This window comes from Trichosurus vulpecula, chromosome 8, assembly GCF_011100635.1.
Source record: "Trichosurus vulpecula isolate mTriVul1 chromosome 8, mTriVul1.pri, whole genome shotgun sequence".
In the NCBI taxonomy this organism is placed as follows: domain Eukaryota; kingdom Metazoa; phylum Chordata; class Mammalia; order Diprotodontia; family Phalangeridae; genus Trichosurus; species Trichosurus vulpecula.
Genome location: NC_050580.1, coordinates 221,994,402 through 222,018,855, shown reverse-complemented (window position 1 = coordinate 222,018,855; position 24,454 = coordinate 221,994,402). Strand labels below are relative to the sequence as shown.

At 39.9% G+C, this 24,454-nt stretch overlaps 1 protein-coding gene across 1 annotated transcript in view; it reads right to left on the bottom strand.

Annotated features, from left to right (window-relative positions):
• Window positions 1–18,721, bottom strand: part of FNTB (farnesyltransferase, CAAX box, beta) — a 110,108-nt gene extending 91,387 nt beyond the window's left edge. Inside the window, exon 1 of the mRNA XM_036734340.1 lies at window positions 18,508–18,721. Coding sequence (XP_036590235.1) covers window positions 18,508–18,654 — 147 coding nt within the window. The 5' untranslated portion in view covers window positions 18,655–18,721. The remainder of the gene's footprint in view (window positions 1–18,507) is intronic.
• Between the last annotated feature and the right edge of the window lie 5,733 nt (window positions 18,722–24,454).

Genomic DNA, 24,454 nt, shown 5'->3' with positions numbered 1-24,454 from the left:
CCTCAAGCTTGTCCTAGAGGCAAAGACCTAAGAGATATGTGTGCACGTACACGCGTGCGCGCGCACACACACACAGAGACAATCAGTGTTGTGTGTGGCTATCAGACATGGACCACAACAATCTTGAAAGAATTAAAAGTGAATATCATAAAGAGGGTAATGGAAAGTTGCATGATTGTGAACAGACTACAATAAATAACCAATGAGGAACTTCCATGAGCAGTTTCTTCATTTATAAAATGAGAGACTGATCTAGATGATCTTCATATTTTAAGTCCTAAGATACTATAACATATTTTTATACTAACTATTGAAAATGAGGGTCAGATTTTTAAAAGATAATGTTCACATAAGGGGAACTCCAAATTGAATTCACTTCACTATGAAGTTTCAGTTTGAAAGGGACCTTAACTGCCAGTGCTCTCCAAGGCTCTGTCCTGAGGCCCTCTTCTCTTCTCCCTCTATACTTGGTAATCTCCTCAGTTCCCATCTCTACACAGATAACTCCCAGACCTGTCTGTCCATGCTCAGTCTCCTATGTCAAGCTTCCTACTGGACATCTAAAACAGGATGTCACATAGACATCTTAATCTCAATACGTACAAAACATAACCCATTATCTTTGCCCCCAAATCCTTCCGTCTTCCCAACTTCCCTATTACTGTCAAGAACACAACACTCCATCCAGTCAATTACGTGCGCAGTCTCACTGTCATATTATACTCTTCCACTTTCTCTCATCCTACATATCTGGTAAGTTGCCAAATCTTGTTTTCTACCTTCACAACATCTTTTGTATATTTTGCCTTCTCTCCACTCACTCAGCAGAACCCTAGTTCATGTTCTCATCATCTCTTGCCTGGCTACAGCAATAGTCTTTTGGTCTTCCTGTTTCAAGTCTGTCCTCAGTCTAGTACATCCTCCACTCAGCCATCAAAGTGATCTTCCAAAGCATAGGTCTAAGCGGGTCACTCCCACTCACCCACTTCCCACTCGATAAACTTCAGAAGCCCCCTATCACCTACAGGATCATATATTAAATCCTATTTAACATTTAAAGTCATTCACAATCTGAACCCTTCCTACCTTTCCAGTCTTTTTATACTTTACTCCTTTTCACATACTCTACAATCTAGCAACACGGGCCTATTTGCTGTTCCTTACACATGAGACTCCATCTCTCAATTTTATGTCTTTTCACTGTCTCCAAATGTTTATAATACTGTTCATCTTCCCCTTCTACAAGCTTTCTTCAAAAAAATGCAAAAATGTGGTCTCTGCTCAAGAGAGAGCAAAAATCCTTAGAGAGCAGAGATCATATTTTTGTATTTCTATGAATCCCAACACTTGACACAGTTCCTGGCACATAGTAAGTACTAAATAAATGCATACTGATTATTGACTGACAAGAGGGAAATTAAGAGAGACAGTAACTTCAAAGGGAGTCAAATTCAAAGGCATCAGAATACAACACTCCAAGGCTTTCAAATCTACATTCAAACCAAACTCTTTCAGCAGTTACACAAAACTCTGTTATATTTTCCTAATGCTCCCTTTATTAATAAATCACATAGATTACCATGGTCCCTTTCTCAAAGAACTTCCAAATTCTGTGCACCCTCTATTTTCAGAAAAAGAAATCATAGGAAATGAAGTTATTGGTGGGGAACAATATGGTAGTGGTTTAATAGTGCCATAGCAACAGCAAATAGCAAAGAGCTCAGAGGTCCATTTCCCCACAGTCATAGAGCACAGGGTTCATAATCATGTTAATCAAAGTGATATGACTACTCAGAGGAAGAGTGTGTCATCCTAACCCATCTAAACTCTTTCAGAACCATTACTGCATGTAAATGAAAGGATTAGTCACCGAAAACTTATCTTTTTAATTTTTTTTAAATTGATCAGTACAGAGGTTTCCATTGAAAGCTATCACATCCAGGTCCATGAAACTGAAAAATCATACAAAAATCCCACTGCTTATATAACTGGCATATGCCTACATAGATTAGGCAATCTACTTTCAAATACATATTTCATTACTTATGGTCATTTAAACATTTTACTTAGAGTTTATCAAACCCAACTGGACAATTTTTTAATTGCTTCTATTCCTTCATTATCTAAACTGTTCAAATGATCTACTGTTGCTTTTTCAATGAGTATCAAATTGTTTTAATGACTTTTGTTGTTCAATTGTTTTCAGTTACATCCAACTCTGTAACCCCATTTGTGGTTTTCTTGGTGAAGATAACAGAGTAGTTTGCCATTTCCTTCTCCAGTTCATTTTACAGATAAGGAAACTGAGGCAAACCAGGTTAAGTGACTTGCCTAGGATCACATAGCTAATAAGGGTGTGAAGTCATATTTGAATTCAGGTCTTCCTGACTCCAGGCCCATGACTCTATCCTTTGTGCCACCTACCTACCTGCCCCTGTTTCAATGACTACTGCTTCATAAATACATTTGAGGTCTAGCAATGCTTGCCTTCTTCATTAGTTTTTCTCCCCTCAGAATCTCCACTGAGCCTGCTCTTTTTTTATCCAAATAAATTTAATTGTTTTGTCTAATTCTAAAAAGTATCCTCTCAACAAAATTCACAAATTGAGGTAGCATTATCATTTTAAGCTTAAACCTACACTAAGACTTTTAGAATACTCCATATTCTCAGAAGCCAACCATGGTCAATGAGTATTTCTGCAATTATTTGTCTCCCTTTTATTTTTGTAAAAGTGCCTTGTAGTTGTATTTACATAATTCTTATGTTGGTTGGTCGGTTAACTTGAAGATATTTTATATATTTTGGAGTTTCTAAAAATAGAATCTCTATTATGTTTCTACCTGATTTTTATTAGCACTATACATACAGAAACACCAAAGACTTTCTGTATTAATTTTGTATCCTACTATCTTAGTGAAGCTATCATCTCAATGCTTCTTTGATGATTCTCTGGATTTTCTAAACATAATATGATATGATTTGCAAAAATGATAATTGTTTCCCTTCTGCTGATGTTCATATTTTTACTCTCCTTCTCTTGTCCTATTACTATCACAAACATTTCTAGAATTGTTAAATAATAATGGGGAAGGGTAATATCCTTGCTGTTTTCACAATCCGGCTAGCAGCTTCTGTAGGAGTGTAAGATCCACCCACAGCCAGCACCTAGAAAGCTGCTGGCACGCTGGGAAAGCAGGGGTTCTTTTGATCTGCTTTAATAAGGAAAGCAAGGTTAAAGGGGTTGACAAGTTTACTTTAATCCAGCATACCAGACAGCATTCACTTAGTTCAGGGGGAAAATCCAGCACCCTGAACTTCAGAACAAAATACAAACAAATTACAAACATCAACAGACAGACCCAATACAATTCATAGTTACCAACATCTAGGTTCAGCCCGGGAGCTCAGAACAAAGGCTGACCCAGAGTCATGTGCCACCACTGCTGTGGGAATGAGCTCCAAAGAACAAACAGCCAACCCCTGGTTTTTATATCTTTTTCAGCGTCGGGGGTGAGTCACACATGCGACTCACCCATGTGACTAGAACCGTCACAGAGAGGCGGACTTAAACCCACTGTGGTCTAAAAGCCTCTGCTCTCCCAGACGTGTAAACTAGGCCCTCCCTGGAGTTAGCCCCACCTTGGGCCCCACCTTAGTTGCCAATCCACACCTACTAAGGTTTTATGCCTAATAGGGGTTTGGGCCTGGGGCTTAGCACTTAGTAAGGCTCAAATGAAATACGCTAAATTACTCAAATGGAACAAAAGCCAAACTATTCAAGGGCACTTGCTGAACTAAGTGCTAAGGAGCCCATTTTGGCTTCCAACGCACTGGGCTGAACCTAGATGTTGGTAACTATGAATTGTGTTGTGTCTGTCTGTTGATGTTTGTACTGTGTTTGTAATTTTCTCTGAAGTTCAGGATGCTGGCTTTTTCCCCTGAACTAAGTGAATGATTTTTGTATGCTGAGTTAAAGTAAACTTGTCAACCCCTTCACCTTGCTTTCCTCAGTTAAGGAGATCAAAAGAACCTGTGCTTTCCCAGCATGCTGACAGCTTTCTGGGTACTGGCTATGGGTGGATCTTACACTCCCACAGAAGCTGCTAGCCGGATTGTGGAAACAAATGGCGTAGTCGGCAAGATCTGCCTTTAACAGGAAAGCATGGTGTTTTGGGGTGCTGGGTTGGTTGGTTGGCTGTTTTTGGACTGCTCTTTGTACTTGGGGTGGCTACAGTTCTGTGCAGCCTCAGGAGCAACAAAGTCCTGATGGAAGTGCTGGGCATGGTTTTCCAGGGGCCCAGAGCAGGAGATACTCCCTTCTTCCCAGAGGACTGTGCTGAAAGGGTGAATGTCTTGAGATTATATTGTATATGGAGTTTCAAAACAGGAGTGGAGAATGGCCTTGGAGACTTGGAGAATGGCCTTCCTACAGATTTGGCAGGAGAGGCTGGTGAGGAGAAAGAAGAAGCAGACAGCGGCTGCCGAAATATTGATCCAGACAGAGCAGTGCGCTGCCTTCCAGCTGACTTTGGCGAGGTGAGCACAAAGCTGGGGAACCACCTACATCTGGATGCCAGAAGAAGCCAGGTGAGGCCAGCTGGAGTTGGAACCCAGGGGCTTGGAATTCAGCCCTGGGGGGCAAGATGGAAACTTTGCAGCAAGGCACTGAGTCTGCCTTTTTGGTCCCTTAAGCTTGGGCTGCTTGGGATCCAGGAGGGAGACATGGATTTGTTTTTATTGGGGTGAGGGAAGTGCCTTGGACTCCCCAGGAATCCCACCCCATTGGCTTTTATCGTCTAGTCACCCCTCAGGACTTGGAACCGGGGACTGGAACATAATGGGGAGAACAGACCCCAAAAGAACTTTGTTTGGACTCTTTATTTGAAATTGGGACTTTGGGTGCCAAGTGGAAGCCTGCAACGGCAGTTTGGGGAGAAAGAGACATCTCAAAGAGAACTCTGTTTGCTTTAGGACTTTACTAACTAAAGCATGCCCATGCCTCAGGGTACTGGGAAAAAGCCTGCAAGGGCAGGGTGATGCTCAAGAAGTACTTTATGAACTTCAAAGATTAACTTGCTTTGACCTAGGGGTGAACATTTGAAGTGTTAACAAGTATTTTGGAAATGATTGATTGACAAGATTATTTTGCTGGGCCCTAGGGGTGGGCCACATTTGAATTGTAAATCAATATTTGGGAATGTCACTGAATGATATGTTTTGCTTTATTGTGAATGATATGTTTTAGTTTCCTTCGTAACTGGATCACAATGTATGTTCTAGGATACATGACTGATTAGATTATGTATCCTAGAACAAGGGGTGGAGTGTGTTCCGTAGCCAAAATGGGCTCCTTAGCACTTAGTTCAACAAGTGCCCTTGAATAGTTTGGCTTTTGTTCCATTTGAGTAATTTGGTGTACTTCATTTGAGCCTTACTAAGTGCTAAGCCCCAGGCCCAAACCCCGATTAGGTGTAAAACCTTAGCGGGTGTGGATTGGCAACTAAGGTGGGGCCAACTCCAGGGAGGGCCTAGTTCACATGTCTGGGAGAGCAGAGGCTTTTAGACCACAGTGGGTTTAAGTCCGCCTCTCTGTGACGGTTCTAGTCACGTGGGTGAGTCGCATGTGTGACTCATCCCTGACGCTGAAAAAGATATAAAAACCAGGGGTTGGCTGTTTGTTCTTTGGAGCTCATTCCCGCAGCAGTGGTGGCACATGACTCTGGGTCAGCCTTTGTTCTGAGCTCCCGGGCTGAACCTAGATGTTGGTAACTATGAATTGTATTGGGTCTGTCTGTTGATGTTTGTACTTTGTTTGTAATTTGCTCTGAAGTTCAGGGTGCTGGCTTTTTCCCCTGAACTAAGTGAATGATATTTGTATGCTGAATTAAAGTAAGCTTGTCAACCCCTTCACCTTGCTTTCCTCAGTTAAGCAGATCAAAAGAACCTGTGCTTTCCCAGCATGCCGGCAGCTTTCTGGGTGCTGGCTGTGAGTGGATCTTATACCCCCACAGAAGCTGCTAGCCAGATTGTGGAAACACTTGCTTTGCTCCTGTTTGTACTAGGAAAATTTCTAGTGTTCCATCATTGCAAATGATACTAGCTTTTAGCTTTAAATATATACTTTAAATAATATGAAAAAAGGGCCTTGCCATATCTATGATTTTATTTTTGTTACTAATTTGGTTAATTGTGCCAATTGCTTTTATAAATGTTGAGTCATTCTTTCATCCCTCAAATGAATCTAACTTGGTCACAATGCATTACTTTCTCATTATACTTCTGTAGATTCCTGCTGAAGATTTTAATTTAAAATTTTTCCTTCAGCATTCCTTAGTACGACTATCTTATAGTTTTCTTTCCATGCACTGTCTCTCATCTGAATATCAAAACCATACAACCTGTGTCACAAAAGGCCTTTAGTTTTAAGGAAAATTTTTGTATGATAGGAATTAAGTGCTTTTTAAATATCTGACAGAATTTACTTGTAACTCCACTTAGTACAGGATTTCTTTTTCTTTTTCAGTTCATTGTTGTCTTGTTTAACTTCTTTTTCTGAGACTGGCTTAAGATCTCTTATCTTTTGTTTTATTAGTTTGGAAACTTTATATTTTTTGTAGATATTTATCAACTTCCTTTGAATTCTCAGTTTTGCTAGCACATAATTATGTACTTGAATGACTAGAAAAATGGTGGTGCCCTCAATAAATAAGGAAGTTAGGGGAAAGAGTGGGTTTAGAAAGACATGAGTTTTGTTTGAGGCATGCCGAGATGCCGAAGTTTGAGATGACATCTAAGAAGAGATGCACAACAGGAAATTGGAGACGAATGCTGGACATGAAGATGTGGGATTCATCTGCATAGAGATGATAGCTGAATCTATGAGAAAGAACAAAAATAACTGAGTTGAGAGAGAGAGAAGAGAAAAAAAGGACCTAGGACAGGACCCTGGGAGTATTCAACAAAAAAGGAGAATGAACAGATGATTAATCTACAAAATAGACTGAGGAGTATCAAACAGGTAAAAAGAAAACTACAATAGAGGAATATCAAAAAGCCCTGAGAGGAGAGAATATCCTGCACAAGGGATAAGAAACAGTGTGTCAAATACTACATAAAGGTAAAGAAGAATGAGGGCTGAAAAAAGACCACTGGCTTAAGAACAAAACAATTGTTGCTGACTCTAGAGAAAGCTGTCTCAGTCAAGTGTTACAGAAGACAGATCACAAGGGGCTAAGTGGATGGGAGGTGACACAGTGGAGGCAATGAATATAGACTTTTTCTAGGAACTTATGAAAGGGATAAGAGCTATTGGACAATAGTTTGCAAACAACTAAAGAGTCACATGAAGGGTTTTTTGCATGAGGAAGATCAAGACATACTCGAGGGCAACAGGTAAGGAGTCAGTGGACAAGAAGAATGAAAATTAGGGAAAGAGAGAGAATGGACAAGAGGGAATATTCCAGAAGAGACCAGAGGAGATAGGACCAAAGGTACAATCAATTAGAGAGGTTGGCATTAGCAAGCAAAGGGTTAGAGGATGATGTCATAACAGTTTAGATTTGAAGATCTTTCCCACCCATTAATAGGCCATGTGACTTGGTTACATCACAGGAAGCCTATGTCACATGTGGTGGAAGGAGCTTGCTGAGAGGAAAAGGAAACTGTGTCACAGGAAATATTGAGAGAGCAGTTAGAGCTGACGGAAAGAGCAGATGTGTGCTGTGCTATGTATGAGTGAGTTTGTTTGCGCGAAGACCCCAGCAAGGGGATGGATGATTATGGAATGGAGTGGTTCTCTGCTATAGTATTTTGTATTGAATTCTTTGCTGCTGTGATGGTTTCAGGATCTGATCCTCTGGTGTCTGAATAAATGGTTTTCCTCTACCTTCTATGTGGAGAGTCTTTTATATTTTGTGATAGGAAACCACGTAGGCATTTTGACAATTATTATCTATACTGGGATTATTGCCTTGCTAATACAGATGAGTGAATGATGTTGAAGTGATTTAAAGTACAGAATCAGAGAGCAAGCTTTTAAGAGATAGCCCCAATAAAGTAAGGCTTTGTACTGAGGGACAGGGCAAAGGGAGTGTCTACATGGCTTGAGAAGATGAGATTCCTTCTGTGGGGAATGCTTTCACTGGCAAAGAATAAAAGGACTGATCTATAGCACTGAGTGTATGGTTGAAATTAAATCATATACATTTGTAGTGCGCCATGTCAGTTGGTTATTTGGACTTCCTCTAAAACAAATCAGTAGCTTGACAAGGTGGCTGGTAGGTGTAACCCAGGGCTGGGTTTGGAAAAACATTATCAGTGGCAGGAAAAAAGGTAAGATATTCAAAGGTCTAGAACAGTATAAAGTGGAACTGATTTAAGATTTTGAGGAGAGGAAAAGTGAAGGCAGAAGTGATGGTCTAGGAAAAACAGGAAGGGGTAGAAAGTGAACACAGAAGTGATGGTCTAGGAAAGGCAGGAAGGGGTAGAGAGTAAAGGCAGAAGCGATGGTCTAGGAAAAGCAGGAAGAGGTAGAAAGATTAGAAGTTACAGTGAAGAAAAATAAACAGGTTTAGAAGAGCCAAAGTACAGAGAGAAATTGAAAGATAGGAGGGTATGGATAGAGGAATTTCAGAGAAATGGATTTTGGGGATGGAGCATGTGAGTGATGGTGACAACAAGGGTGTGACAGAACAATTCCTGTTGGTGGCTAAGATGAAAATAACAAAAGACAGGGAGGTTGGTTAACTCAGAAGCTATTTGAGAGGATATCCAAATGCAAAGTGAAATCTCCAAGAATCCTTACCAATTATTTCCTCATATGAAATAACAAGGACATAACTACATAAGCTGCCCTAAGTACTTTTCACAAGTAAATTCCAAAGTGTTTCATTTTAGGAAGCTTAACAACCCAAGCAGGCAAATAGGGGGCATAATGAATAGTGTTGGGCCTGGAATCAATTAGACTTGAGTTCAAATATGGCCTCAGACATTTACTAGCTGTATGATACTGGGCAAGTCACTAAAACCTGTCTGTCTCAGTTTCCCCAAGTCTAAAAATGGGGATAATAATAGCACCTCCCTTCCAGAGTTGTTGTGAGGTTTAAACAAGATATTAGCACAGTGTCTTAGTAGGTGCTTAACAAAGCTTGTTCATTTCCCTTCATTTAAGCCTTCCCATTTTGAACTTTATAGTTTTCAATTTACAAAAAAAAAAAAAAAAAGTTGTAAAAGTTCATTTGTGAGGTAGCTGTTTGGAACTGGGACTACATTTTCCCACTGAAACAAAGTTTTAAATGACAATGCTCAAAGGTCCAATTTAATGCATGCTATAACTGAAACAATAATATATCTCCCATTTCCCTTAGCCACTGAACATACAATCTGATAAACGTTAAAGGAAATCCTATTTCTACAGGCAAGGACTGCTCCTTCTGCTCATCTGGATGGGGAGGAGCTATTCATTCTTTCGTCCTGAAATTTATAAACTAAGAAGTACCTATATGTTTGGAAAGTAAGAGATCTAAGTGATTTCCTCAAAATCATTCAGAAATCCAGTGGAATGGGCAAGAATAAAATTAATACCTAATCAACATAACTTAATCTTTATTAGACTATTTGAGTTTTTGTCTGAAATACAGTTTGCCTCTGCATATCCAATTAGTTGGAAATATGGTATGTTTTCCATTTCACTGCTACCTAAAGAAGAACAAAAGATACAGAATTGCAACTTCTAAGTTTTGCTTTCATAGCTGCTATTTTAAATCAATTTCTTAAGGACATCAGCTTTCATCTCAGGAATTATCAGTCTCTTTTTATATTTTTTCTTCATTCCTGGGGGCCCTTTCTAAAAGCATACCTGCTGCCTGAGAACCATTTTAACATTTTTAAAAAGATTAACTTTGCCATTAATTAGAACTGGAAAGAAAAAAAATATGCTAAAACTTTATAATTAAAAAATGTTGGGTTTAAATCTGCATGGCCTACGGCAATTTAACCAGGTTTGGCACGAGTCTCTTCTAAGACAGAAGCAAAGGCACAACATTTGGTCTGGGCTAAATTTTCTGTTCTGCTGTAGCCTGCTTTATTCAAAGACTATCTCTCCTCCAGTTCTTTACACATCACCCCCAATCCTGGAATGAACTCTCTAATCATCTGTACCTCTTAGAATCCCTGGTTTCCTCCAAGTCTCAGCTCAAGAGCCACCTCTTACATAAAGCTTTTCTTCATCCCCCTAATTATTAGTATTCTGTTTTGACTATTTTCTGCCCATACTTACTGCTCTTTTTTCTGAAATCCTATTGCAATATATATAGCATTTAACACTTAAATATTATCTAATGTTACTAATTTGTCTCCATTTGAGTCTCAGAGTATTTGCTCGTATTTCATTGTATTCCTCCTTGTCTCCCCCCACTCCCACACACAAAAAACCTCATTCACTCATTCATTCAACAAATATTAGTAAAGAGCTTACAATAATGTAACAATGGCATGTAACAATATATAACAATATGAAATAGTATGTATAATAATATAACAATTAGTAAATGTAACAATTGTAACAATTAGTAAAGCGCTTACAATAATGTAACAATAAATATAACAACATTATAAATGTACAAGATCCATATGTTGCTACAAGAACAGGGTGCTATGAGTGTTCATTGAAAGAAGTGATTTCTGGTTCAGGAGATTAGGGAAAGCATCATCTAAGTAGTGGTATTTAAATTGGCCTTTAGTCAAAAATAGGTGATTTTTCTTTTCCTCTTGTTTTATTCTGAACTTAACATACACCAAATAAAATGGATAATTCCATCTACATAATAGAATAGAAAAAGAGGATTGTTGTAGCTCTTCATTATGCACAGCTAATTTTTCCATTTTAAGTATGTAATAAGCTTAACCTGTAGCTTTCTGTCTTTCTTGTCTGCATTGATGATTTCAATAGAGATTTGAAGGGAAAGAATGGAATTTTAGGTTTAGGAAATGGTATGGGCCAAGGCCCAGAAATGGGAAAACACACAATATGATCAAAGGGTGGCAAAGCAATCTAGTTTAGCTAGAGAACAGAGGATGAAAGGAAGAGTAGCTTGAGATAAAATTCAAAAGGTAGGTTGGAGCCAAATTGTAAAAGGCTTTGAGTGCTAGGCTAAAGAACTTGAATTTATTCAGTAAACCTGAATTTGGTCTTTAATTGGTAGGTAGTCATTGACGGTGTTTGAACAATGTAGCAACTTGATGAGAGAGATGGGCATTAGGAAGGTTAATCAGAAGTGCAAGATAGGGGTTTAGGTAGGAAAAAAATGATTGGGAGGCTATTGCAATACTCCGAGGTAGAGGAAATGAAAACCTTAAATAGCATGTAGTAGTAGGGTCAGTAAAGAGAAAATTGGTGAAGAGATAACATAGAACTAGGATATGTGGATTTAGTGACTAATTAGATATAAATAGAGGAAGTCTAATTAGGCTTTCTAGTCTTAAAACAGTGTTGAAAATGGCCCCCAAAAGAGTTTCAGAGACACCAGGGAAAACTTATATGAACTGATACAGAATGAATTGTTTAGAATCAGAACAATTTATACAATAACAATAACTGTAAGGATAAACAACTTTGAAAGGCTTAAGAAGCAGAAGCCAATATGGCTCTTGGCCAGAGCCATGAAGGCACAGTAGCAGAAAGAAGTACATCCCAGCTCCCTCCAATAACTCCCAGATCTAGAAACCAGACCAGACCAAGTCCTTATCACAAAATAAAAAAAATGGTGAGTTGTTTTCCCAGGTTGGGCTGGCACAGGGAGAAATGTCTGCAGTGACTGGGAGCAAGGTCTGGCCAAGAAGGGCCACAAGAAGCATCTTCCAAAACAGGAAGTGATTGTTTAGCAGGGCAAGAAAAGAGAAAGGGGTATTTATGGGGGGGGGGGTGTTTTAACAATTCGGCTAGCAGCAGTTACGGGGGGTGAAAGACTAACACAAGCCCAACAACAAGAATGCTGCCAGCACAGGTTCTTTGATCTGCTTTACTAAGGAAAGTAATGTTAAGAGGTTAACAATCTCAGTTTAGTCAAACATACAAATATTATTCACCTTAGTTCTGTAGAAAAAGCCATCACCCTGAACTTCAGAGCAGATACAAACAAATTAGAAACATCAACAGACAAACCTTGTCTGATTCAAATCTTAATGCATAGTTACCAGGGTTTAACAAAGTCCCAACATCCGGGTTTACAAGCTGGAGGGCTCTTAACTACAGCTGCCCAGAGTCTCCACATCAACACACCTCCAAGAGGGAGAGCCCCAAAGGAGAATGCCAATCTCTGGGTTTATATATCTTGTTCAGGGTCAAAGGTGAGTGATATATGTGATTCACCCACATGACCTAAAAGTATCACAAAAATTTGGACTTAAACCTATGTGGTCTAAAAGCCTCTGATGTCACAAACATGTTACTCAAACCCATGCAAACTAGGCTTTCCCTTGAGGCGAGGAGGTCATCAAAGACTCCTAATTTAATCAAGGAAACAAAGGCGAAACTCTTCAAGGGCACTTGATTGAATAAGTGCTAAAAGCCCATCTTAATTACCAATGCATGGGGGGGAAACAGGTGTACATTAAAGAATGGAATAGTCCTTAACAAAACAAACTCTAACAAGGTACAAATTTTTTTTTCAATAAAGCTATTTTTGGGGTGGCAAAGACCTATAAACAGAGGGAGTGACCATCAATTGGAAAATAACTGAATTAATTATGGTATATGAATGTGATAAAATACTATTGTGTTATAAGAAATGATGAAGAGGATGGTTTCGGAGAAACCAGGGAAGACTAATACAGTATAAACTAATCCAAGAGTTAGGCAAGCAGAACCAGGAAAAGAGTTTATATAGTGACAAAAATATTTTAAAAGATGAACAATTTTGAAAGACTCAGGAATTCTGTTCAATGCAATTACCAACCACAATCCCATATAATTCATGATGAAATACACTACCCACCACCTGATGAGAGATAATGGACTCCAGAGTAAAGATTCAAATAATTTTTTAAACATGGCCAATGCAGGAATTTGTTATGCTTTGTAGTTTTTTCTTCCTTAACTGACTGAGAAGAAGAGAGTTTTTGCTGAAGGTGGGTTATTGTTGAGTGAAAAAAATATATATAATTAAGAACTCTGATCAACACTCCAATTGACTCAATGATCAACTGATTTCAGAGGACTGATGATGAAGAATGTTCCCCAGCTCCCGACACAAAAGTAATGGACTAAATATGACACACATTATTGCACAGTGTGCCAATGTGGGTACTTGTTTTGCTCAACTGCATATTTGTTACAAGGGTTTTGTTTTTCTTCTTTTTCTTAGGAGTGGGGATGAGGAAGGGCATAGAAAGGAAAGAAAATAAATGCTTGTTAATTGAAAAAATATATAATTTTAAAAATTAAATGCCCCAAAAAGCATTGTCTGAGAAGTAGACAAGTTTCAGTCCTCCCTAAGCCACATCTTGTAATTGTCAAATCTAACAGTCTTTTCTTGGGCCTGATCCTTCTTGATCTCTTTATAATTTCTGACCCTTTTAATCATCTCTTTCTCCTGAATACTCTTATCCTCCCTGTTTTAGTAATGTTACTCTATCTTCAGTCTTCTCTTAACTTCCCAGCCACTCCTCAGTATTCTTCAATGGATCATTATTTGTATCCTACCCCTTAAAAACATGGGTGTTCCTCCAAATATCTGTCCTGGACCTTCTTTTCTCCCTCTAAACCTTTTCTCTCTTTCAAAGCTCTCACCAGCAACCAAGGGGTCAATTATCACCTCTATGTAGATGACTCCTAGATCTATATATTCAGTTTTAATCTCTTTCCACAGCAGTACTAACATAGCACCAGTTGCCTAAAGGACATTTCTAGCTAAATGTCCTATAGGCATCTAATATTTGACATTCCAAAATGGAATTCAGGTATCTTCCCCCCCAAATTCATCCTTTTATTTAATTTTTCTATGTCTGTGCCGGGCATCACCATTCTCCCAATCACCCAGGTTAGCAACCTTACAGTCAACTTTGACTTTTCATTCTGCCCAGCCCCGATATTTAATCAGCTGCCAAGTGTTGTCAAGACCAATTCAACATCTCTAACATCTGTCCACTTCCTTCAACTCATCCCAAAACCACCCTAGTCTAGACCCTCAACACTTCTGGTCTAGACTATTGCAATATAATCTGTTAACTAATATCCTGGCCTCAAGCTTCTCCCATCTGCAATCTCACCCTTCACAGAACTGCTAAATTGATATAACTAAGCATAGGTCTAATCATGTCACTTCCCTTCTCACAAAGCTTCAGTAGCTTCCTATTGTCTCTAGGTTAAAATAAAAACTCCTTTGTTTGGCATTTAAAGCCCTTCACAATTCTAGTTCTAGCTTATGTTTCCAGGAAGGTCACACTTTACTCCCCCTTGAACACTCTACGCCCTAGCCAAGCTGGTTTACTTTCTGCTCCCCACACATTTCATCTTCCATATCCATACCTTCACAAAGGCTGCCCCCGGGCCTGGAATGCTTTTCCTCTTTTCCTCCTGTCTTTAGAATGCCTAGCTTCTTTCAAGGTTCTGCTCAAATGGCACTTCTTTCAAGAGACCCGGTGCTCCCAGTCCCTAGTGCCCTGCCCCGTTGTTCAGTCATTTCAGTTATGTACAACTCCTTATATCCCCATTTGGGTTTTTCTTTGCAAAGATACTGGAGTGTTTTGCCATTTCTTTCTCCAACTCATTGGATAAATAAGGAAATTGAGGCAATTTGGGTTAAGTGACTAGCCCTGGGTCACACATCTAGTTAAGTGTCGAGGCATTCTATCCACTGCACCACGTAGCTGCCCCTCTCCTAGGCTGTGCCCTGCCTTACTCCCCCAATGTTACTTTGTATATATTTTCTATTTAGTTAAATGTATACATGCTGTTTACCACATAAAGGCAGCACAAGGCATGGTCTCTGTATTCCATGTACTTAGCATTAGGTCTGACATATAAATAGGTGCTTAATAAATACTTGTGAATAAAATTTTCTAGGTTTTTGTTTCTTGTCCATAAAAATAAGGGATGAACTACATCAGGGGTATCAAACTCAAACAGAAACAGGGGCCACTAAGCTATGCGAAAGGAACTTTGTGGGCCAAACCTATTAACATTAGCCACGTTCTATTGCGGTTTTTTTTAAATTGTTAAATACTACCTAACTACATTTTAATCTACTTCTGGCTCAGGCTGCAATGCCTCCCTCTGGCTGCCTGTTTGACAAATCTGAGATAGATGATCCCTACATGGTCACTTCTAGCTCTAAAAAGCTACAATTACAGGATCCCTGATTGTTTTATGTGTATAAGTCTTGTCTCTCCAAATATAAGCTCCTAGAAGTGGGACACCACATAAAATCATGTAATCACAAAATATAAGAGTTGAAAGGACCTCAGAAGTCCTCTGCTCCAATATATACCAAAACAGAAATACCATCTGGAACATCCCCAACAAAGCAGTATCCAGCCTCTACTTTAAATCTGCAAGGACAGGAACCTGATACCTCTTCAGGCAGTCAGTAATCAACTGGCTGATCATGAGGTAGGTATTCTTTATGCAGAAACAGAAAAAAAATGACCCTCTGAACTTCTACCAGCGCTCCTAATTCGGCCCTTTAAAACCAAACCAAACCAAATTTAATCCCTCATCCACCTAACAGCCCTAAAAGTGACTAACAATACCCACAGTAAACACTCAGCTACTTGACTGATTGTTCCACAACTAGCTAATGACATTCTATCACTTATATTGGTGGCCAAAAGGAAAAACAAACAAAAATCATCAGTGACCAATCTGTTCATGGCAAAGGTAATATCTCAGAATGTGAATGTCCCAATATTAAGCCTACAGCCCTCAGTCACAGAGCATTTGCAAAGGGACGGATTCCAGATGATTACATTAAGCAGGGAGCCCCTATTAGCACTGATAAAAGAAGGGAAAAAGGATAAAGGGAGGAATCAGGCCTTTAGCCAAGCATTATTTGGTTTCACTTCAAAGGTCACATTTTCTTATTAAAATATGGCATTATGATAAGTGGACATGGAACTACAGATAAACATCTATTTGTTACCAGCAGTAAAAGCATAAAATTATGTGTCAGTTTTCAGTAAATGTCAATATATGAATAAGAGCTATAATCAAAAGACCAAAGTCAGCTACAAAGGTAAGATCCCGCCCTCTCCCCAGTAGCGTTCTCCTACAGCCTGAGCCCTTCTTTTGTCCTGCCTAACCCTCAAAGTTTGAGCTGAAATAAGATCAGGACAAGTAACAAAAGAACCAACTTGCCTTTACCAGTAGGAGCCACAGATATGAACCATGAGAAAAAACGTGCCTAAGACATATTAATTAAGAAGACAAACAGAGAGAAGCTTCAAATAGTCAGCAAGAGCAAAAACGTACAAGATAGAACACTGACTGATAATGTACCCACCTAGAAAAAAAAAAGGGTTTAATGAAAAGACCACTGGACTTGGAACTGGAAAATCTGTGTTTGAATTCTAAGCTGTCATTTACTAGCTTGCACTTGGGAAAACCACTTAACTTGCTTCTCTTGAATCATCTACAAAACGGGGATATTCCCTAATGGGACATATAGATGGTGTTTATAATATAGATGGTGTTATATAATGACATATAGACGGTGTTTGTTGGTCCAGACTTGTATCAACAATGTAGGGATTTCTTGATGTAGAGACTCATGATGTACCTTCACAGATGCAGATCAGCAACTTATACATAACAGTCTTCTTTGAAGGTTGTCTGGGCCACTAAGAAGCTTGCCCAGGATCACAAAGTCAAAATGTGTCAGAGGTAGGAATTAACCCAAATCTTCCTGACTCCAAGGATGACCCTTTTATCAATTTAAACACTCCATTTGTTGGGAACATTAAATGGGATGAATCTAAGAAATTATTACCACAACCTCTGTTAACCACAATTCCAGAGGACAGATGATGAAAAATACTACCTATTTCCAGAAAGAGAGGGGCAAAATACTCATCTTTGGTTATGGCCCACATGGGAACTTGTTTTGCTTGACTATGCATATTTGTTACAAGGTTCCCCTCACATACACACACCAGGGGGAGGTGAACAGTGGAGTAGGGAAGAAAATGCCTATCAATTGAAAAAAAGAAACTATTACTTCTGTTATTTTTTTCCCTAATTATCTCTCTTCTGTTCTCTAACATACTGATCCCCCTTTCTCTATTATTAGCCTCTATAAACTACTTTTTGTCCTACAGTTTTGGCCACTACATTTATGGCCTGCCCTCATTTGTAATCCTTTTCTCATAGCATCTAAAAGACTATTATCAGTCTACAAACTAAAAAATAAATATAATTAAACTATCAATTCCAACCCATCGCTTAGGGAAATTTGAAAATATTGGAAAAACTGTCATTGTTGGGAGATTTACTCTTCACACCCCTCTAAGTGACCTACACAGATGAAATCCAAAAGGGGAGGATTTTATTTCTCTCACTCAAATACTTGGGCTCTAACTCTTCAGTTAAATGATTTTCCTCTCTAAACACCAAGGTTCCCACAAATGGGCAATTTTACATTAATACGGGTTTCCAAACCTAGACCTAAATGACAAAGCTGATTCCTCCAAGGTTCACCCTGGGGGGTTTCCCTCACTGTATTAAGAAGCCTCATTCTGGAATGCAGCCTACTGCTATTCTGTCACTGCTGAAGTGAATCAACCAGGCTGCTTTTCCTCATCACCAGATGGTGAAAATTTTAGTAATAACCAACTTGGGAACCTTTCCAACTTGGAGAAAGAGAAGGCACAGAGAAATAAAAAAAAACTCATGTATAAAGCCTTCAGTCCCATCTTGGTGAATAAGAGAGAAATTACATCTCTGTTATTCACTAAACTGCAAGTCGATGAGATAGGGCCGTGGTCGGACACACGTGGGTCATTTAAGGAATTCATCAGGGTCCAGGAGAGAATTACGCTGATTGCCCCAGCTTCCTCGGCCCGAAAGCCTGAAGTACGTGAAACGCCACAACTGGGAAAAGGAGGAGAGGAAGACAGGAACGAGCATCGAGATTTATCTCCAGCTCCCCGCAGCAAAAGGAGGTAGTATGGGAGGGGGAGGTCAGTCTGACCCTCGACCTTTCCCAGGGGCTCCCCTAGTCCTCGACCTAGGGACACCAAGGAGGGCTCACCTCCTACTCCAAGTGGCCCCAGGTCGTCTTCCTGCTCCCCACCCCATCCCAACCCTGGTACAGGTAACTTTCCCCCTCCCCCAGCCCACCCGACCCCAGGCACTGGGAATCCGCACCCCGCAGATGGCAAGCACAGGGCCACCGCGATGCACTGTGGGAACGGTAGTCCCCAGAAGCGTTTCAGCCACGGTCGCCGATGGAGAACCGGACTGCCGCTCCCAGAAGCCTCCGGGCCTCGGCTTCCCCCAGCCCCGGCCGCCTCACCTGTTCCACGGAGGTGACCGTCTCCACCGCGTCGTCTTGCAACCGCTCCTGCACGTGCTCCGGGCTCAGGCAGTACAGAGACTCGGACCAGGCTAGGGGAAAGGGCGAAGGGAAATAGGAAAAGGAAGAAGCAGCGGCAGCAGCCATGGCTTTAAAAAAAAAAACACAGCTGGCGGCAGACAAGACTCAACCTCGTCAAACTGCAACGCGTAGCTTATTGAAACCCAGGCGGGCCGAGGCAGCTACGGCAAGCGGAGGCAGCCAGAAAGTACCGAAAGCGAATCTTCCTCCCTCCCTCCCCGCCCTCCTCCTCTAAGACGCATACTGTTACACATTTTTTCCCTTGGCGAACTACGAGGATGTTGCCGCCCTCCTTAGGGGGGAGGAAGCTGCTGCAATATGCTTAGCCCAGAGGAGCCTGGAAAAGAAAACAACTTGCTTGGATTTGCATTCAGATAGGGTCCTGGATAGCTGGAGTGCAATTTCCACCTATTCTCCGGCCCAAATCTAATCCTCACCTAGTTTTATAGTAACAATAATACTAATAAAGCACCCATATAGTGCTTTTTATGTAAACGTATTGATACTTTTTGTTTCGACACAACAGATATTTCCCAACAAACATCCAACCGAGCCCGATTTGATTGTCTTCTACTAACAGAAAGAAGAGATGTGTCTTTATACTTCAAAGATATGGTACGAATACTTAACCGCAGTTTTGTTGCCTCTCCTTTCTGGCCTCACTTACATTGTTGCAATCTTTATGCAACTTGTTTTTTTGGCTCTGCAAAACTTTTCACAAATCTTCCCATGTGTCTTTGAATTCTTCGTTTTCGTTCATGGAATGGTGATATTCGATTACCTTCAGGAATATATTATATAATGCACCTAACATTCCATAGATTTTAATATAATTTATTCATTCTCCCAATACTAGGCACATGCTTTGTTTCCAGGTTTTTGTTGTCACAAATAACGTTACTATGTAGCTTTCTTAGCTCATTGTCTTACAGGATCCGAGTCCTAAAGCTTAGACGGGGCCTCAGAATTCAAATGATCCAACACTTAATTTTACAAATAAAGAAACTGAGGCACAGGAAGGTTAAGCAATTTACCTAAAGTCACACAGGTAGCAAGCATTAGAAGCAGAATTTAAGACCACATCAATCAATAACAATTAAGCATCTGCTATGTGAGAGACCATGTGTCAAGCTCTGGGGGTACGAAAAGAAACTGAAGATAGCACCTGCCCTCAAGGAGTTAACAATCTAATGGATTCCAGAGCCAGCATACCACTAATGGGATTAGACACGAATATACTGGCTCTGTACATATGAACAATTTAATAATTTATTGCCTAATTTCAAATAGTTTCAAGAACAGTTGAATTAATTCACAGGTACCAGAAGTGAATTAGCCTCCAACATTCAGTTTTCCCATAGCAAGGTTGTGCTGGAGCCAGCTCTCAGGATTGTTAAATTTTCAATACCAACGTTTACACCTTAGAAATTGGTGATCACTACAAATAAACTGTCTAGACTTAAGAAATGTTAATAATGCAGATTAAATTTAAAAGTGTATGCCTACATTTTTTATGGAGAGCCCCAATTTTTGTTTATTTTCTTTTAAAAATAAATATTTTATTTTTTCCAATTACCTGTAAAAACAATTTTAATATTTTTTTTAATATTTAGTTCCAAATTCTCTCCCTGCCTCTCCTTTCCCCCTCATTGAGAAGGCAATTTCATATAGGCTATACATGTGCAGTCATGAAAAACACATTTCTGTATTAGTCATGTTGTGAAAGAAAATGGACAAAAAAACATGAAAAAAAATAAAGTGAAAAAAAGGTATGCTTTAAACTGCATTCAGACACCATCAGTTCTTTCTTTGCAGGTGGATAGTTCGTCATGTTCATCATAAGTCTTTCAGAATTGTCTTGGATTTTTGGATAGCTGAGAGTAGCTAAGTCATTCACAGTTGATCATCATGCAATATTGCTGTTACTATATACAATATTCCGCTAGTTCTGGAGAGCCCAGTTGTTGAGCAGTTACCAGCACACCCCTATATTATAGCTTAAATATAAATATTGCTTGAGCTCAGCAGGAGTGTAGTAGAAGACTCAGAGAATAAAGTCATCACTAGACTTTAAGTTTAGTAACTGTAGGATAATAATAATGATAATAATGAGCATTTATATAATGTTTTAAAATTTGCAAAGCACTTTACATCCATTATCTCATTTGACCCTCACAACACTACAATCCCACATTTAAGTATTTTTGTTAGGTTGACGAATGGGAAGTGGTATCTTAGGGCTGACTTGATTTTGCATTTATCTAATTCTCAGTCGTTGTTGTTAGTTTGTCTTTTGATTACTGTTCATGACCTTTGATCACTTATCTACTGGAGAATGACTGTTAGGTTTGTATAGCTATGTTAACCCCCTATGATTTTAGATATCAGAAATAGTTAATGCACAGGTTTTTTTAATCCATATCTTTTCTTCTGATTCTAACTAAAATGAATTTTGTTTTTGTTTGTACAGCTCTTCACAACAACACAGGGTAGTATTACTATCCAATTTTACAAGTGAGGAAACTGAGTTGAGAGAGTGACTTTCCTATGGCCAAACAACTAGTAATTTTTAGAGAGAGCAGTCACTCCAGGTCTTCCTATTCCCAGCTCAGTGCTTTTCCTGATAAGCACGTTGCTGTTACCAGTAGCAGAAAAAATACATGAATTGAACAGTTACCATTGTTTTAGTCGGCTTTACCTAATTGACCTAATCTTACAATCACAGAATCAGAATTCAAAGGTATGTAGGAGTTCACCTAATATAGAAGTGTCAAAGTCAGCCACTGCCCAAACTAGATTAAAATGTAATTGGGAAATATTTAACAAAATAAATTAACATACCATAGAATATAATTAATGATAATATGTGATTTTCTGAGTCAATAGTCAGCCTGCAGGGATCTTTATATATAGTTTAATGGCCCCTTTTCTATTTGAGTTTGATACTACTGATCTAAGTCTAGCTTGTATCTAATTTTTAAAATATCCTTTTAGTATCCTCTTCTTTGGGATCGTATCCCAATTTGCCCTCCAATTCAGAAATTAGGTTCCCAGAAGGTAATGACTATTCCCTCAGGTTTTAAAGGTAACCCTGAAGGGTCTATATTCCTAATACCCATAAACCCCCACCAAATGGCTTACTATTAACAATCAACTAGTAACAGTGTCTTAGCAAAGACGTTGATAAAGATGACATAGTAAAAATAGTAACTATAAAACATTCCTCCCATGAAAGCTGGGATGCAGGACCTTAATGTCCTTTTTCTCTTCATAAGAATCTACCCTGGGTGCAGCATCTCTCCTCTTAGGTTGATCAGCCAGATTGGGTGGCAGGGGAGGGATGGGCAGGCAGGTCTTGCTCTCTCTTGAATCCATAGCTGGCTCCCGTCTCTACTGCTAGAAATACCACATCTGGAAGCTGTTTCCTACTTCACATGACTGCATCTCTGTATCTCTATCTGTGTCTAGTATACGTCTCTCTCCATTCCCCTAGTGGATCCTCATTCTGATTGAATAACTCACCTTCAAAACCAATAGGAGAAGGGGAGAATAGGGTGAAATCCTCCTTTTCCCTCCTACAAGATGTCCTTGACAGACACCTCCTGGATTGTGCTCCCCTACTCCCTGCAAAGTGCCTAATTTGTCTTCTTGCTGTTGTTCCGATCCTAACTCTTTGTGACCCCATTTGGGGTTTTCTTGGCAAAGATACTAGAGTGGTTTGCCATTTCCTTCTCCAGCTCATTTTACAGATGAGGCAAACAGAGTGAAGTGACTTGCCCCGGGGCACACAGCTAGTAAATGTCCCAGGCTAGATTTAAACTCAGGAAGAGGAGTCTTCCTGACTCCAGGCTCCAGGCTCAGCACTCAGTCTGTTGCACCACCTAGCTGCCCTTCCTAATTTGTCTAGGACTTAGCTCTTGAAGGCCCTGAAAAGGTGGGTCCAATTTTTATCCCTTCAGTTAGATTGCTACCTTTAATTCTGTTCAAGGATCACTAGGTATTAACATCTTGTTAACATATCAACATTTCTACCTCTGTTATCTGCTTTGCTTCTTTTGACCATGTCAAGTCTACTTTGCATCTGCTGCTTTGCCTGGTTTCAACTCCATTGCATAAAATGCCCCTCGTCACTTCAAAGACTAGCACCTCAGGTGTGAGGGCTTGCCAAGCCCTTTTCAGGGCTGCTCATCTACCTTTGGTGTCCACCTGGCCCTGAACTTTCACCTGTGGCTGTAGCATGTGCAGCAGACACACCCTGATAAACCATCTCACTACACAGGCTAAACCAGGTCGAAAGTAACTGATGGGCCTGAAACCCATTGATGAGTTAAGGAGATATCTACCCCTAGCATGTGAAGTCTTCCCCTGGCAGAACAGACAGATGAGAACAATTTGTTCCAACAGCCATGAAGGTGGCTGAAACAGACACTGAAATAGAGAACTTAGAGCTTGGTCAGACATTGAAGACACCAAAGTTATCCACTGTATCCCAGACTATCACCAATCATCTTGACTCTTGTCTTGCCACTGGACTTTGATGACTCTGGAAGAGAGAGGCTGACGATTTTGTGCAACACTGACTCACCTAAATCCAATTTATGTTCTAGTCAAAGACATCACCCTCTGATGTCATTGGTCCTCTTGGGAAAAATGAAGGATAGACAACATCCTGCTGCTAACTTGATTGACACCACCTCACTCAGCCTCTGATTGGAAAGCTGGAGGATTGAGTACCAACCACCTCCCTTTTCCTTCTTTTATAGAGGGCAGAAACTAGACTTTGAGCCCACTTTGTATCAGTTGATTAAATAGAAGGGTGATGTGGTCAGATCTGTGCCATGTGGCCACTGTGTGCCAACTGTGTGGAAAATCAATTTGACAGCTGAGTGGAGGTTGGACTGGCAATAGTCCAAGTATGAGGTGATACAAGTTTGCACCAGGATGGTAGTAGTGTCAGAGAAGAGATGGGGTGGAGTGGGGTATAAGAAGTTAGAAAGAGCCGGGCTTGGCAACTGATTGGATACAAGGGTGGGGTGAAAGAATGAGAAATCAAAGATGACAGCTAGCTTTTGAACCTGGGTGGCTGAGAGGAGCCATATACAAAGATGGTCATACCCTTGATTTTGCCATCATACACAGATGTACTACCTCTATGTTCAAGTATTCTGAAACCCTCTTATCTGATGATAATCTATTGGCTTTTCACCTCTCCCTCTGACTTACAAAATCCTACTCTTCATCTGCACTGTGACCTCCAATCTCTTGACCCTTCAATTCTCTCCCAGGCTATCTCCTCTGCACTAGCCACATTCTTCTCTTCTCTCCATCTTGACCCTTTGGTGAACCAATTTAACACTACACTGTCCTCTTCTCTTCAATTCCTAGTTCCCTTATCATATGGATGATTAGACCCATCCAAGCTTTAGCCTTGGATCATCCCCACCATTCACCTCCTACACATATGCTGCTGAACGAAGGTTGAGAAAATCATGCCACTGTTCTGACTGTGTCCACTACAAATTTATGTTACACAACCTCAACTGGACCCTCACTGCTACTAGGCAAACCTACTATACCTCCCTATATATACTACATATGTATATATATATATGTATATGTATATATATGTATGTATGTATACATGTTTGTGTGTATATAAATATACGTACATATGTATGTATGTACATAGTGGGATTTACTATCCCACTCTCCATAACAGCTCTTCCAAATCTTTTCATCCCTCCTCAAACCTCCCATGAATCCCCTTTCTACCACTCTCAAAAGATGAGAACCTTGCCTCATATTTTGCAGAAAAAATTAAGACCTGTCATTGGGAACTTCCCCTTTTCTTCTCTTTCTAAGCACC